This window comes from Colias croceus, chromosome 16 (assembly GCF_905220415.1).
Source record: "Colias croceus chromosome 16, ilColCroc2.1".
Lineage (NCBI taxonomy): Eukaryota > Metazoa > Arthropoda > Insecta > Lepidoptera > Pieridae > Colias > Colias croceus.
Window position 1 is genome coordinate 972,696 of NC_059552.1, and position 14,249 is coordinate 986,944.

General features: G+C 33.5%; 2 protein-coding genes across 5 annotated transcripts in view; one reads left to right on the forward strand and one right to left on the reverse strand.

Moving 5' to 3' along the window:
- The first annotated feature begins 296 nt into the window (after positions 1-296).
- On the forward strand, positions 297-2,696 carry LOC123698430. Its single transcript, XM_045645047.1, has 5 exons — positions 297-462; positions 815-1,037; positions 1,395-1,525; positions 1,935-1,962; positions 2,057-2,696. The coding sequence occupies exons 1-5, from the start codon at positions 370-372 to the stop codon at positions 2,413-2,415; spliced, it is 834 nt and encodes a 277-aa protein (XP_045501003.1). The 5' UTR covers positions 297-369; the 3' UTR covers positions 2,416-2,696.
- A 146-nt stretch (positions 2,697-2,842) lies between these two features.
- Positions 2,843-14,249, reverse strand: part of LOC123698755 (receptor-type tyrosine-protein phosphatase zeta) — a 74,299-nt gene continuing 62,892 nt past the window's right edge. For all 4 annotated transcript variants that reach the window (XM_045645507.1, XM_045645504.1, XM_045645505.1 and 1 more), the window contains 7 exons: positions 13,576-13,740; positions 12,553-12,789; positions 11,835-11,972; positions 11,242-11,527; positions 10,859-11,044; positions 5,441-5,625; positions 2,843-5,058 (listed from right to left, as the gene is read on the reverse strand). In XM_045645507.1, the coding sequence (XP_045501463.1) occupies positions 5,005-5,058; positions 5,441-5,625; positions 10,859-11,044; positions 11,242-11,527; positions 11,835-11,972; positions 12,553-12,789; positions 13,576-13,740 (1,251 nt within the window). In that variant the 3' untranslated portion in view covers positions 2,843-5,004. The remainder of the gene's footprint in view (positions 5,059-5,440; positions 5,626-10,858; positions 11,045-11,241; positions 11,528-11,834; positions 11,973-12,552; positions 12,790-13,575; positions 13,741-14,249) is intronic.

Genomic DNA, 14,249 nt, shown 5'->3' on the forward strand with positions numbered 1-14,249 from the left:
TAAATGAAGCGATATGATTGGTTCTTTACAAATACATTCCTCGCACGTTATTGGTGGGAAAGCACCCTAATAGAATAGATTTTATATTGGAAAGAGTTGTTTTGTTATTGGAACGTGAATGTTCGCTTTGTGTTGTTAATAAATAAATAAAAAATAGAATAATGATTGAAGTGAAATTGCTTTTTATTTTCATTGGTTAAGGAAAATATTTGATGAGGAATAGATAAAACTACTTAGTATCCTAATTTATTTCATCTTCATATAAAACGATTGACATGAAATGACGACCAAAATCTTAACCAACTCGATCAATCATTTTGTAAAGTGATACATTCGTTTATAAAGCTTTTACTTTTGATATAATTTACAATGGAGAAATCGGATAATCAACGAAATATTGATGGTTGTTTGTTAACTCTTCCCGAAGGACTGAAGGAATTGATGTCTGACATTACTAGAGAAGTAAAAAAAAAAATAAACAACTAAAATATTATTTAATCGGGATAAGGCAACTTGATTGAAATACCCATGTTGACTTCGACTGTTCACGTCAAATAATTAAATAAACGGAGAGCTTCATATTATAAAGCTGAAGAGTTTGTTTGTTCGTTTGGTTTTTTGAACGCGCTAATCTCGGGAACTACTGGTCCGATTTGAAAAATTCTTTCGGTGTTAGATAGCTCATTTATCGAGGAAGGCTGTAGGGTATGATACAAGGATCATCACGCTACAGCAACGCCTCAAAATCAAAATTTTAAATAGATACTAGATTTCCTTCTTTAGGTATGCCTGTATAAATTATTGCCTATTTCAGGTGCTAAGAGCACAGCCGCAAAACGTCTACGGATTCATAGCGACCTACCTATCAGCTTTGCTTGACGTACGAAAGAACATATCCATTGCTAGCCAAGTATGCGACGACATCAGCAACTGCACTTGTCACCCAGAATTGGACGAAGAATTAAGAAATATTGGTCTCATAGACGAAGACGTAGATGCTGCAATGAAAGTTGTTAAAAAGTTTTTCGAGACTGGAGGTAATCATCCCTTAAACATAAATATTAATTTTTTAGCCGCCTCCTTGGTACAGTGGTTGACGCGTGAGCGTAGCACCGAGGGGGGGGGGGGAATGTCTCGGTCTGGTAGGACACAGAAGGCTGATCACCTACTTGTCCCTAAAGAAAATCGATCAGTGAAACGGATGTATAATGCATCTGCCCCTTACCCCACTAGGGGACATGGGACTTCACAATTGCTCTTCCCGGCTCTACTCGAGTAGTAATTTTATTTAGGTTCTTATTTTTTGCTATCAGTATTGTAACAAAACCTTATATTCGCCAAGATTTGCTTCTTAATGCAGGTCCTAGTGTTGTATAATATTATATTTGATCCAGGTAAAGAAACAACACTTTTCAATCAATTAATAAGGAAGACCAGTATAGAGGAGTACCAACTGAAACATGTACAAGGAGCAGTTCAAAGAGCGTTTCAAAAGCACCGCTTGAATCAGTGTGGGTTCTACAAGGTTAGTACTAAAATACTTTTCAAAGGCCAAATTAATTTTCAATTTCGCTCTTAAATTTTTTAAACATATCTAGGAATTACCTGAAACGACTAAATTACCTACCATGTAATTAATATTACCTTAAAATCAAAACTTATCAATTATTTATTGTTGTAAGTGTAAGGCTGGCTGCAGAGCTTGACCGACCGTCAGTGTGTACCGTCCGCGTCGGTCCTGACGATACGCATCAACAATTGTATGACTATGACACTAATGCGCATGACAATACGTGTTCGTATGGTCGGTCTAGCTATGAACGGCTTTATGAATTTCCATACATATGACAAGCGCGACTGTCGTACGCACTGATGGTCGGTCAAGATCTGCAACCAGCCTAAGTGTATAACTTATTATTTTCCTTTGTTTGTAGGCACAAGAGGAGACCTCCGAACACAAATGTAAGTAATTTGTCCAAATTGTCAACTGTGTACTGGTTACCTTACATTATTTCTGCCCATCCACAGTCAGGTAACACTTTTTCATATATTTCAGGTGTAGACAACGTATCATCTATATCGCTAGCCGGTTCATTCGTAACTTTACCAAGAAATACCCCTTATTCAGCATTTACTGATACTCTATCAGACATATCAGAAAGAACCTATGATACTCACACATCTCAATATCAAGAGTCAAAGGAAAATGAACCTTATAGCATAAGTACGGTGGACAAATCTAAAGTATTGGACAGAGATAATGTAATTAGGTTCAAAACTGAAATTGTCAAATATATCAATGATGATGAACTGGATATAGAAGAATTGATAGATGCAGGAACGACTGAAGTTGAATCGGACGCTTTGTCTGTTAAAACTGATTCTCATTTGGATTCTACAAGCAGTGAAGAATAGAATATTGCTATTGAAATACAAACTTAGATGTATACTATACTTATCTATACTAATATTATACAGTTTGTTTGCTTGAACGCGCTAATCTCAGGAACTATTGGTCCGATTTGAAAAATTATTTCTGTGCTAGATAACCCATTTATCGAGGAAGGAATATGCTGTATTATATCATCACGGGTAAAACCATGGGGCACGGCTAGTTTACTATTAAAACACAAACCTACAGGTAGAGTTAGTAACTTGATATTTTGTTCGTATTTTGTGCAATTTTGGATGACAGTTATGTGTTCTATAGATAATATTTATATTTATTTTTTATAATAATTTGCCCGCATTATGTAGCTTTATGTCGTATTTTTTATAATAATTGTTTGTATCTGTGTTTGTTTTTAGATTATATTTTTTATTGTTAAATAAAAATACAGTATAAATTCTAATTAAAATTTATTATGCTTTACAAACTGTGTACTTATTCTAATCGTAGGATGTTTATAAAATTTTACTTTATTTTTGGTTTACGAACGTCGCATTCTAAAAACACAGAAAAATAGTGTGTAACCTTCTATTTTAAAATGCTATAGAATTCGAATTAAGCAACCGCCCATTTGCAATTTCCACAGAAGAATAAAATTTTAAATAGACTTGAATAATACAGTAGGTATAGGTAATATTGTCATAATTATTGTATGAGCGAATTAATAATAATGACGATGAAATTCAAAAAGCCCTACAAAGATTAATGACGACATGACTTGCCATAACACTAATTGTCGACAGACAAATCATGACGTCATACAGGCTCAAAGTCGAGTGTTCCAGAACATAAAATTTAAATAAAGAATCAATCTATTTTTTTTAATTTTATGGACGGCTTGAAAGTTTTTAGACAACTTAATAATTTGAAATAAAACCATCGACCGAGTATTTTTCATTTATCGGGATTAAAATAAAATTTATCTAGTGTTAGTTTTCGAAAATAAACGATTAATTTAAAATTATGTGATACAATTTTAAGATTAGGTACATTATTATTTATTACTTAGCAGAGGGTCGTTTGGAAGTCTGAAGACATATAATCCATAATCCTTGGAATTTTTATTGTATTGTCTATTGAAAAAAATGTATTCTAAATTAATCGTTTATTTTGATTTTTGTTAGTATAAATCACAGCAAGAACGCTATAAGAATAATATTATCATAGCTAAAAATAAAATTGTCATGTATTCAGAAATATGTTATTTTGAGTTCATCAAAATGAAAAAATAACCCAAAAAAAAAGTTTGTCAAAATTTGCCATGGAATTACATAATTTTGAAAATGTAACTATGTGAATCAAATCTATTGACTACCTTAAAAATATAATAATTTTTATTATAGCATTAAAAATAATAAAGGTAACAAACATTGTTTGAATAAAGCGAATAACAATAAATTCTTAAGACTAGCCATAATTAACAAAATAAAATTGTTCGTTGGAATTTAACAAATAAAAATAATTATATACATGTATTATATCGAACTTAACCTAAGCTTAAATGGAATAAAATATTAAATATTTTGCATTTCTATTATAATAACGAAATTTTTATCAAAATCCTACTTCATGTTTCAACAATACTTTTAGAGAACTTAAAGCTAAAGGCTCTATTTATGAGGAAAGTCACACACAAGACATAATATTCAAACCAAAATATAATCAATGTGTCAAAAAAATTTACTTACATTTATTATTTTTTATAGTAGATAATATTTTTTGTGATATTATCATGCTTATAGGAGGGAAAAAACATTTTTTTTTAAATTTCCCGTTGAAAAAAACTACATATTTAATCGTTCACGTAAGCATGTATACTAAATAAGTATTTAATTTATGAGATTCTTACCTCAAACATATTTTGTGTGTGACTTTCTCCAAATAATTTCAATATAATTAGAAGCCCGCGAAATAATTCGAAACCAATAATCATATACTATATTTTTAGTGAAATGTTTCGAGATCTTATTTACAAACTTTGGTACGTTCCAATTGTGCGTTTAGATAATACAAATAATAAAGACATAAATATTTACTATCATTTTAATCCTATAAACCTTTTCAAATGATACTCTACTTTCCGCTATTGTAATAAAGTTCTTTTTGCTGCAAACATATCAACTGCTGTTGAATGAAATCACATTAGTAGTTCTATGAATTGAACTCCAAGAGAGAGACGCAATATACAATGGACATAGCGTTATCTCCCTCGCACAAAATATGCAGACGATGACGTCATTATAATAAGCAGCATGATTTACTAAGATGATTTATGATCTCAATAGTAGGTACTCTTGAGGTGAGTAAAATAAATTTTGGCTCAGAAATAAAACCTAATTTAACCAGTAAAAAAATACAATCGCGCCATTTTTTGAAATTTAATAAAAATAATCGTCACAAAAATAAATTGGCAAGTCAAAACTTTAATGTTTTACGCGAATGTGAGGCAGGTTTTTATGTTTCACAAAAAAAAATGATTTATGTCTTAATCAATAATCTCATCAACGCCCAAGCTGTCTTCAAGAATTCTTTCTAATTTTCAATTCAGTCTATCTTTATATTGTATCCACTCCGCCGCCCATCAGCCGGTTACCATATTCACTGAGAAGCTGCAAAAACATTTCATTATTAGGAATACGTTTAATTAAAAATAAAATATATTTTATGGGCTTGTTAATAAGAAAATATAAAGTCCTTAAAAAGGTACCTAGGATCCGTACTCGACCGATGCAGGAATAGGTATGTAAGTTTATCGGGGATTTAAAATTAATAAACAAAACAACAAAATAATAATGTAGGTAGTAATCAATTTATTCCAGTCTTTATATTATGTAATTTATGCTTAACTACTACCTAATTCGATCGTGATTCCTTAGGTGAGATTCAAATCCGCGTGTTAGAACTATGAAAGGTCGAATTTAACTTCAAACGTAATAATTTGTTGCTGTGTGACAGCACATAAAAACGAAGAGAAAGGATATACAAACTTACCCTATAAAGAAAGATATAATGATGTCTATTGGATATAGAGTGCGGGCGCTGCGTGCGCAACGCTCGTACTGTGCGCGGCAGGTCCGCGGCGCCCGCGGCCAGCGCACGCGAGCAGATGTCAGCGGCGATCAGCGCAGCGGACCGACCCGCGCCTGATGCGCATACTACTACGCATGGTCGGACGCCTGTAGGAAGGAGGTTGTTACTGATAATATTATTCAGTACAGTGATGGTTATATCTTCCCACTTTAAAGAAGGTTCGAGACAAGATTGCATTAAAAATCTATATCTATCTCTCTCGGGACATTGACGTGAATACATGTAATAAGTTAGCTCCGTATAAATAAAATAAAAAGTGCGTGAATTAGTGGCTGTTTACAAAAACTTTGTTGTTAATTAGATTTGATATATAAAAAGTGATTTAGTTAACATTTTCAATCATTAAAACACAAGAAAAAACTAAAGTAAAACTATCTAAATGTGTGTGAAGTGTCGGTAGTTAAGATTTATAAAAGGAATTATTATTTATAAAAGGTAGTTAAGATTTATAATAGGATTTATATAGGAATATTATATATAATTTTTTTTTTCTCTTTGCATATTTTTTTGTCATGGCATCTAAAGTTTAAGGGTTTTTCATGCGCGGGTTGCCCAAACATAATCAAAGGAAAAGAATTTTTATCATGTTCGTATTGTAATGATCGTTACGACTTATTATGTGCTAATGTTTCTCTTAAAAAATTCAATTCAATGTCCGAAGCAAACAAGACTGCATGGAATTGCCAGACATGTCGTAACAAACACATTCAAAGAGGTGATAATACAAATACTCCAATACGAACAAATTTACAAACACAAAGACACTTGAGCTCGTCCGATGATGACGAATGTCAACACCATAACATTACTCAGCGCAAAAAATCTGCAAAACTATCAAATTTTGCCGATGTTGAGAATAATGACCCTAATTTAATGTCATTTATTAAAAACGAAATTCAATTGGCGGTACATGAGGCCGTGAAATCTGCAATTCAATCATGCATATCGAAAGAATTATACGAAATCAGAGAGCAATTGACAGTTTTGAAAGAATTTAAAAATTCTCTGGATTTTATGAGCGCAGACTATGATAAAATTAAAGTTGATTTAATAAATCACCAGGAAATCGTTTTAAGCTTGAAAAAAGAGAACTCCTTGCTGCAAAACAATCTCAACGATCTGTCTATGCGTATTAATTTGCTTGAACAGCACGCCCGTGAGAACAATGTTGAGTTTAACGGTCTGCCAGAGAATAAATCTGAGAATTTAATATCAGTCATGAAACAGCTATGTGCAGTCATATCATATCCTATTCAAGAATCAGACATCATAACTTGTACACGTGTGAGGAAACTAGACGACACCAACAAAAGACCCAGATCAGTTATTTACAAATTACGTAGTACCCACATCAGAGATGGAATAATTGCTGCTGTATCTAAATTCAATAAATCTTCTCAGAACAACCGAATTAATTCCAGTCACTTAGGTTATGGGGGAGCTTTATCGCCGTTATATATATCAGAACATTTATCACCATTTTACAAATCGCTGCATGCTAAAACTAGAAGTGTTGCAAAAGAAAAAGGTATTCGCTTCGTGTGGGTAAGGAATGGAAGGATTTTTACTCGTAAGGACGAGTTTTCCCAATCTGTTCAGATAAAGAATTTCGAGTGTCTTGCAAAAATTCAATAAAGATTAAAAAAGAAAATCAAACTAGACCGATTATTTTTTTGTGTTAACATTCAATATTTACTATCAAAATTTTCGGAGTATGAAGACGAAATTGGATCACATAAGACTGATGTCCCTACAAAACCACTACGAAGTAATAATTGGCACTGAAACATGGCTCGATAATTCTATATATGACAAAGAAGTTTTTAATGAAAATTACATATTATATAGAAGAGATCGAGAATCTACAGAATCTTCAAAAATCAAAGGAGGTGGAGTTATTATAGCTGTATCCAAATCTATCCATTCTGTTCGATTTCGAAACTTTGAAAGTCCCCACGAAGATCTTTGGGTATCTCTTAGGTGTAATATTGATGGTATTGTAAAAGATATTTTAATATGCGCGGTTTACGTAGCACCGCCAGTGTGTCCCGTTATTTTGAACTGTGTTTTAGATAATATCAATAATGTAATTCAATCTAATTCTAGTGAAGTTTTGGTAATTTGCGACTTTAACTTAGGTTTCATTGATTGGGAGTTAGAAGATAACTTATTACGTCCTTGTAATTATTCCAATATTTTAGGGACATCACTGATTGACTTTATGTCCCTTGTATGTTGACACTGTAGACTTAGTTTTTGGACGTTTTTGTAACATTAACGTTTCAAGGGTTACTGTTCCCTTATCAAAACTAGATCCTTACCACCCTGCAATCTGTATAAAAATCGCTTCGATTAAATGTACTTATTTGCGACATAAACCGCATGAAGTTCACAACTTTTTTAAAGCTGATTACAGTGTTATAAATTCTGAACTATCTAAAGTTGAATGGGAACAGGAACTTTTGCCTTGTGATGATGTCAATATCATGGTTTCTAAATTTTATAAAATTATCTATGAAATTATTGATGTTCATGTACCCAAACGGATTATTAAAAGTAATAAATACCCAATTTGGTATACAACTGACCTTAAGAAACTAATATCTGAGAAGGAAAAAATTCGTAAGAGGTTAAAAATATATCACAATCCGAGGGACAAACTGGAGGTAGGTATCTTAAACAAAAGGATAAGCGATCTAATTAAGATCCGTTACAAGGAATACATTTCTAGTATCGAGTCATCTATTGTACAAAACCCTAAGAAATTTTGGGCGTTCATAAATAACCGAAAAGGTTGTTCATCAAATATTCCATCTGAAATGAAACTAGGCAATGTAACGTCTGATACGGGGCAGGGTATTTGCAAACTATTCGCTTCTCATTTTGAGTCGATTTATTCCAAGAGTGATAGGAATTTTATTTCTGATACTGAGGATAAGTATCCCCAATTCTTCATCCACAATATCGCCTTGAGTCAAGACCATACAATAGCAAAATTACTCCAATCTCTTGATTCTAGTAAAGGTGCTGGGCCTGACGGTGTACCACCCTTGTTTATAACTAGAACATACACAAATCTGTCACTTCCTCTGAAAATTATATTTCAAAAATCTCTTGATTCTTCTCTCTTTCCTAAACAATGGAAACTTGCTCATGTTATACCTATTCACAAAAAAGGAGATAAGAGTGACACTATATTGAACACGTTTTCTAAAGTGTTTGAACGCTTGGTGCTTTCCACTATTATGCCATACTTCTATAATCTAATTAACGATTTTCAACACGGTTTTTGTAAAAACCGCTCAACGGTCTCAAACTTGCTGCATTTTACTTTTTACATCTGCAATAATCTCGACAGTGGTAGTGAAGTAGATGCTGTATACACTGACTTTAGTAGTGCTTTCGATAGGGTGGATCATTTCACTCTCTTACATAAATTAAAAAATTATGGATTCCACGGGCGTCTTTTGGGTTGGTTTCATTCTTATCTTCACAATAGAATACAAAGAGTTACCGTGGGGGGTTATACGTCCCATGAATTTGTAGCAACTTCTGGTGTCCCTCAGGGCTCGCATCTAGGCCCGGCCCTTTTCTTGATTTTTATTAACGATATTTCAGACTGTGTAAAATATAGTCAATGTGCAATCTTTGCAGATGATTTAAAATTGTATAGGACAGTAAATACTTTGGCAGATGCATTTTTACTTCAACAAGATATAAATGCTGTTCATAAATGGTGTATTGATAATAGGATGGAAATTAATGTTGTCAAGTGTTTACATATTAAATTCTCTAGAAAAATTAATAAATTAAATTCAGTCTATAACATTAACATGGAGCCTATAAAGGAAGTATCTGTTGCTCGCGATTTGGGTGTATACTTTGACTCTAAACTTACTTTTTCGCATCACTTTGAGGATATTATTTCAAAAGCATGGCGTATGTTAGGTTTTATCAAAAGAAATACTAAGGATTTTCACACAACTGCGCCTTTGGTAATTTTATTCAATTCTCTCGTCCGCAGTGTGCTAGAATATGCTAGTGCAATATGGAACCCTCACTATCAACGACACATTGCACGAATAGAAAAAGTACAAAAGGCATTCACAAAATTTTTAGCTTTTAAGGATGCTCACATCAACTATAGGGCCCCATATAATGATAGGTTAGAGCATTTCAAACTTGTTTCTTTGGAAAATCGTCGCCACCTTTTGGATCTTTACACTTTGCATAAAATCGTAAATGGCAATCTAAACACCAATCTTCTAACTTATATTAATTTAACTGTTCCCCGTTCAATCCCACGTTATGCGATAGTCAATACTTTTTCTGCCGAAACGTCTCGTACAAACTTAAAGAAGTATAGCCCCATGAACAGACTAATGCGTGCTTTCAATAAGATTAATACAAATAATGATGTTGACATTTTTCACGACTCGTTTTGGTCTTTTAAGAATAAAATTATTGGAATTATCTGTAAGTGACACTGTTATTGAATTCCTCTAAGTTTTTTTTTTTCTTGACAATATTGTTTTTAATTACTCTATTTAAGTAATTCTGACATTTTTTTTCTGTGTATAATTTAGATTAATACTAAATTCAATCCAATGTTCATGTAATGCTGTATGTACCTATAATTAGTAGCCAATTTAGAATAGGATTTTATGTACGAATACTTATTTATTGTTACAAATTGAGCTATTGTTGGTGCATCTATGATAAATAAATAAATAAATAAAAACTTCCATTGCTTTTTTAAATAATAATCTACACGCAATCTAACAAAAAATTCGACAACAAATGAAGAGGTTGTTAAATAGAATATTATTAGTGACTACAGTGGTGGTTAAAAAAAAATCGACAGCAATCCCGTCAATCCACATTTAGGCAACTTGAAGGTGGTCTTAACATTCATAGTGGCCAAGCTAGATGTAAGATGACCAAAGAGCAGCATTTACTGTTTTATTATGTAAAAATAAATGATATATTTCTAAAATTATGACACTACTAGGTTTCCGCCCGCGGCTTCGCCCGCGCAGTCAAAGAAAAACCCGCATAGTTAACTTTCCCGTGGGATTTCCGGGATTGCGTTATTTTTCCGGTATAAAAAGTAGCCTATGTCCTTTCTCGGGTATCAAAAAATCTCCATACCAAATTTCATGAAAATTGGTTCAGTAGTTTTGGCGTGATTGAGTAACAGACAGACAGACAGACAGAGTTACTTTCGCATTTATAATATTAGTATGGATTTATTGCAATTTATGCAAAATTTTCCATTAATTTATCCCCTAAAATTAAACTATAGAAACACGTTCTTACCTTCCACCTCTGAAGCGACCTTCATCTTGCCCAAAGTACCATTGGTGGAGTACCCTCGTCGCAGCAGTTCCTCTGCTTTGGCTGGAGAGTACACGTTGACTCCATTGCCGGACGCGTCGTCACTTCTTAGTTTGGACAAGTTGTTGTAGGACGAACGGTTTTGATCTTCGTAGATTACTTCTAAACCTGCAAGATAAGATATTAATTTCGCAATAACTAAGCATCTTGCCTCATAATAAAGATAGATAAACAATTTAAAAATTTATATTTTACATTATAACTTTATTGTGCGCTCTATATTTTTTTCACTATAATGATTTTCTGTATAAAGAATTAACTACACGAAAAAATCACTCGTAAATCTAAAAAATATGTCAACGTACCTTCCTCATCATACTCTTTGGCTGTCTGCGATATCTTCATATAGCTCCTCATTTCTGAGAGGAAATCGATCACCGATTCGTAATCTTCAGGCACTCCCTTCGCTGGCCAGAAGTACCATAAATGTGTTATTTCCCTCCAAGTTCTTGTGGACAAATTAATTAATTGAACGCTGGAAATAGCGTATCTGTCTCGTTGTTCACGTTTCTTTAAGATGATCTGGAATTCTCCGAAGGTGCGTCTATTATCCGATATTTCGGATGGTGGGAGGTACTCGTAACATTTCTCCTGGAAATAATAAAAATGCATGAGATAAACTAAAACCTTTTATTATAATTAACTTATTGGTATTAAGTAGGTATGTAAGTAAAAGGCCATAATTTTGTTGAAAAAAATGTGAATAAAGACTAGACAGTAGGTATACCATATACTGTATAATGTATATAGTAATGAAATAGGGAAATAGGTCAACACATCTCAAAGTTTGCGTTTATTGTCTGAAGGACATAATATAAATTCTATCGTAAAATTTTATTATATTCTATAAAATTATTTATCATGGAATTGAAAGTAATTATTTAAAACGTATACTAACAACTCCATTCTCCAAATACTCCGTAAGCATGACAATGAGCCTAGAGTTCTGTTCCCACATCATGCGCCAGAAGTCCACCACAGTGTTGGAGAGAGGCGCCTGGCACGCTATGTAGTAGTTCCTGATGTTTCCTGGACCCTGGAAAATGAAATGCATATTAAGGCAACAAGCCCCCCAAACCAACAACTCAGCCCCCGGAATCACAGACACAATAGAAAATATATTGTGTCGTGGTCAGATCGGGCTGCTCGGGGCTCAATGGGTTATGAGTTTGAGTTTGAATAACGATTCTGATAGAGACTAGAATTATACGACATGGATAATTTAAGACGATTTTTTGAACTCCATTTATAGCAGGTACCTGAATGAACGATTGGTGATCATTCACTGATGGAATAAAATTTAGTAAGCAATTTCTCGAGGATCCCCTGGTAATGGATTTATTTTTATTCTTTAAAAAATTCTCATTTCGTCAGCAAATTCTTAAAACAAACCATACCTTTAACTTGTATTCTAGATATCGTTTTATCTCGGTGTATCATCCTTACTTATTACGTTATTACTATTCCATATTTAATAGTAGTAGTACTAGTACCTATTACTGTAATAACTCAGGCCCCGGAACCACAGATACAATAGACAATCTATTGTGTCGTGGACCGATCGGGCCGCTTGGGGCTCAATGGATTAATATATTCTAATACGGCACAACACTCACAGTAACATAATTAGCGTTAATATACTCCGTTGTGGGATCACCACCAATCCTCTTCAAGGGAACCCTGGTCTCCGGGAGCGGCAGAACATTAGAATAGCGGTTCTTATCTTCACACCCTGGTGGTACTTCCTCTGGTCGTACTGTCACTGTGGGGATCTCTGTGAACTCGGCTGTTATGGAGTCAATGTCCAGGGCAAAGTTGGCTAATGCTGCGTAGTTCATGGGGTGTGATGTCACCTAGAATTTGATAGAAATTTACAAGTTACTATAGATAATAACATTTTGACTGACTAGTCTATACATAATAACTTAATCATATTTACGTAGGATAGTTAACTAAAGACTTCAATTGGTATAAAATGGCAGTCATTTCCCGATAAAATAGATTTAAGTTATAGTTAGAGAAGTTTATTTCTGAGTAGATAGGGACTGAAAAATTAGTAATTTTTGTGAATATTTATGATTAGTTCAGTGCACATAATTAGGAATATCTTCAATGAAAATATCATCTACCTAGTATGATTATATTTTCACAGTTAACTATACCGCGCAGTTTTGTGGACAAAAAGCTCGTTTGATCTGATGTATAAATAACCTTTTCCAGTGGAAGACTCACAAACAGCCATCAACAATCACAAACTTTAGTATTTATAAGTATTTATTTATTTAGGTACATCGACAGATCGCGCATATATTATTTCTTAATAATAAATACAAAGTAGGAATATTCTAATGCTTGACCCTATTTAATATAGATGTTCACAGCATTAGGTAAAAGAAAAACTAAAGATAAATTTGTAGTCAATGAGGATGGTTTATACAACTAACGTACCTACTTAAATATATTAATTCATATTGCTTAATTCTAAAACGTGATGTGATATGATCTGTGCAGTTTTCGTCAAAGTATCGTGAAAAATATCAACTTTAGTGAGGAATTCATTGTAGGTTCATAAGCGAAATACTGGCGAAATATTATAAGTTAGGAGTATATACAATTACATCCACATTTCAATAGCCCACCTCATCATCATACGCCGGGTTGCCATAGCTCCGCTTGCTGGCGCGCAATCTCTGGTTGCCCTTGCGATGGCCGACGCTGACGCTGTCCAGGCTATAAGCGTCGAGGGAGACGGGTGTGCAGCGCTGTGCGTACACGCCGCGACGGCCGCGACGACGGACTACTAGCTGGAATAGACATATTTTCGTTGAGAAAACGCTAAAAATGTCCAAGGAAAAAAGATTTATTTTGGTCTTCATTCATTAATGCTTAAAAGTCATGTTCAATGTTCATTCATGTTTTTAAATTACTACTTTTTTATGAATAACTAGCGGTCCGCCCCGGCTTCGCCCGTGGAACATATTTCGCAATAAAAGGTAGCCTATGTTCTCTCTCAGGGTCTAAAGATTGTCTGTGCCTCATCAAAATCGGTCCAGTAGTTTATGATCCTATTCATTACAATCAAACAAACAAAGTTATCCTCTTTATAATATTAGTGTAGATAAGGCAAATCTAGTCACAAGGAATATTATTTTTTTTTTTTCACTAAAGTGAAAGTATCTTTGATTGAAAATTTACACCATTTAACCTGAAGCTGTCCTCATCAGCCAAATGTTTAAATAAATTTCATTGGTTTTGGAGAGTAAATCTAACAAAAAGAGTAATAAAGCTGCAAATATTTATTTTTTGGATACAA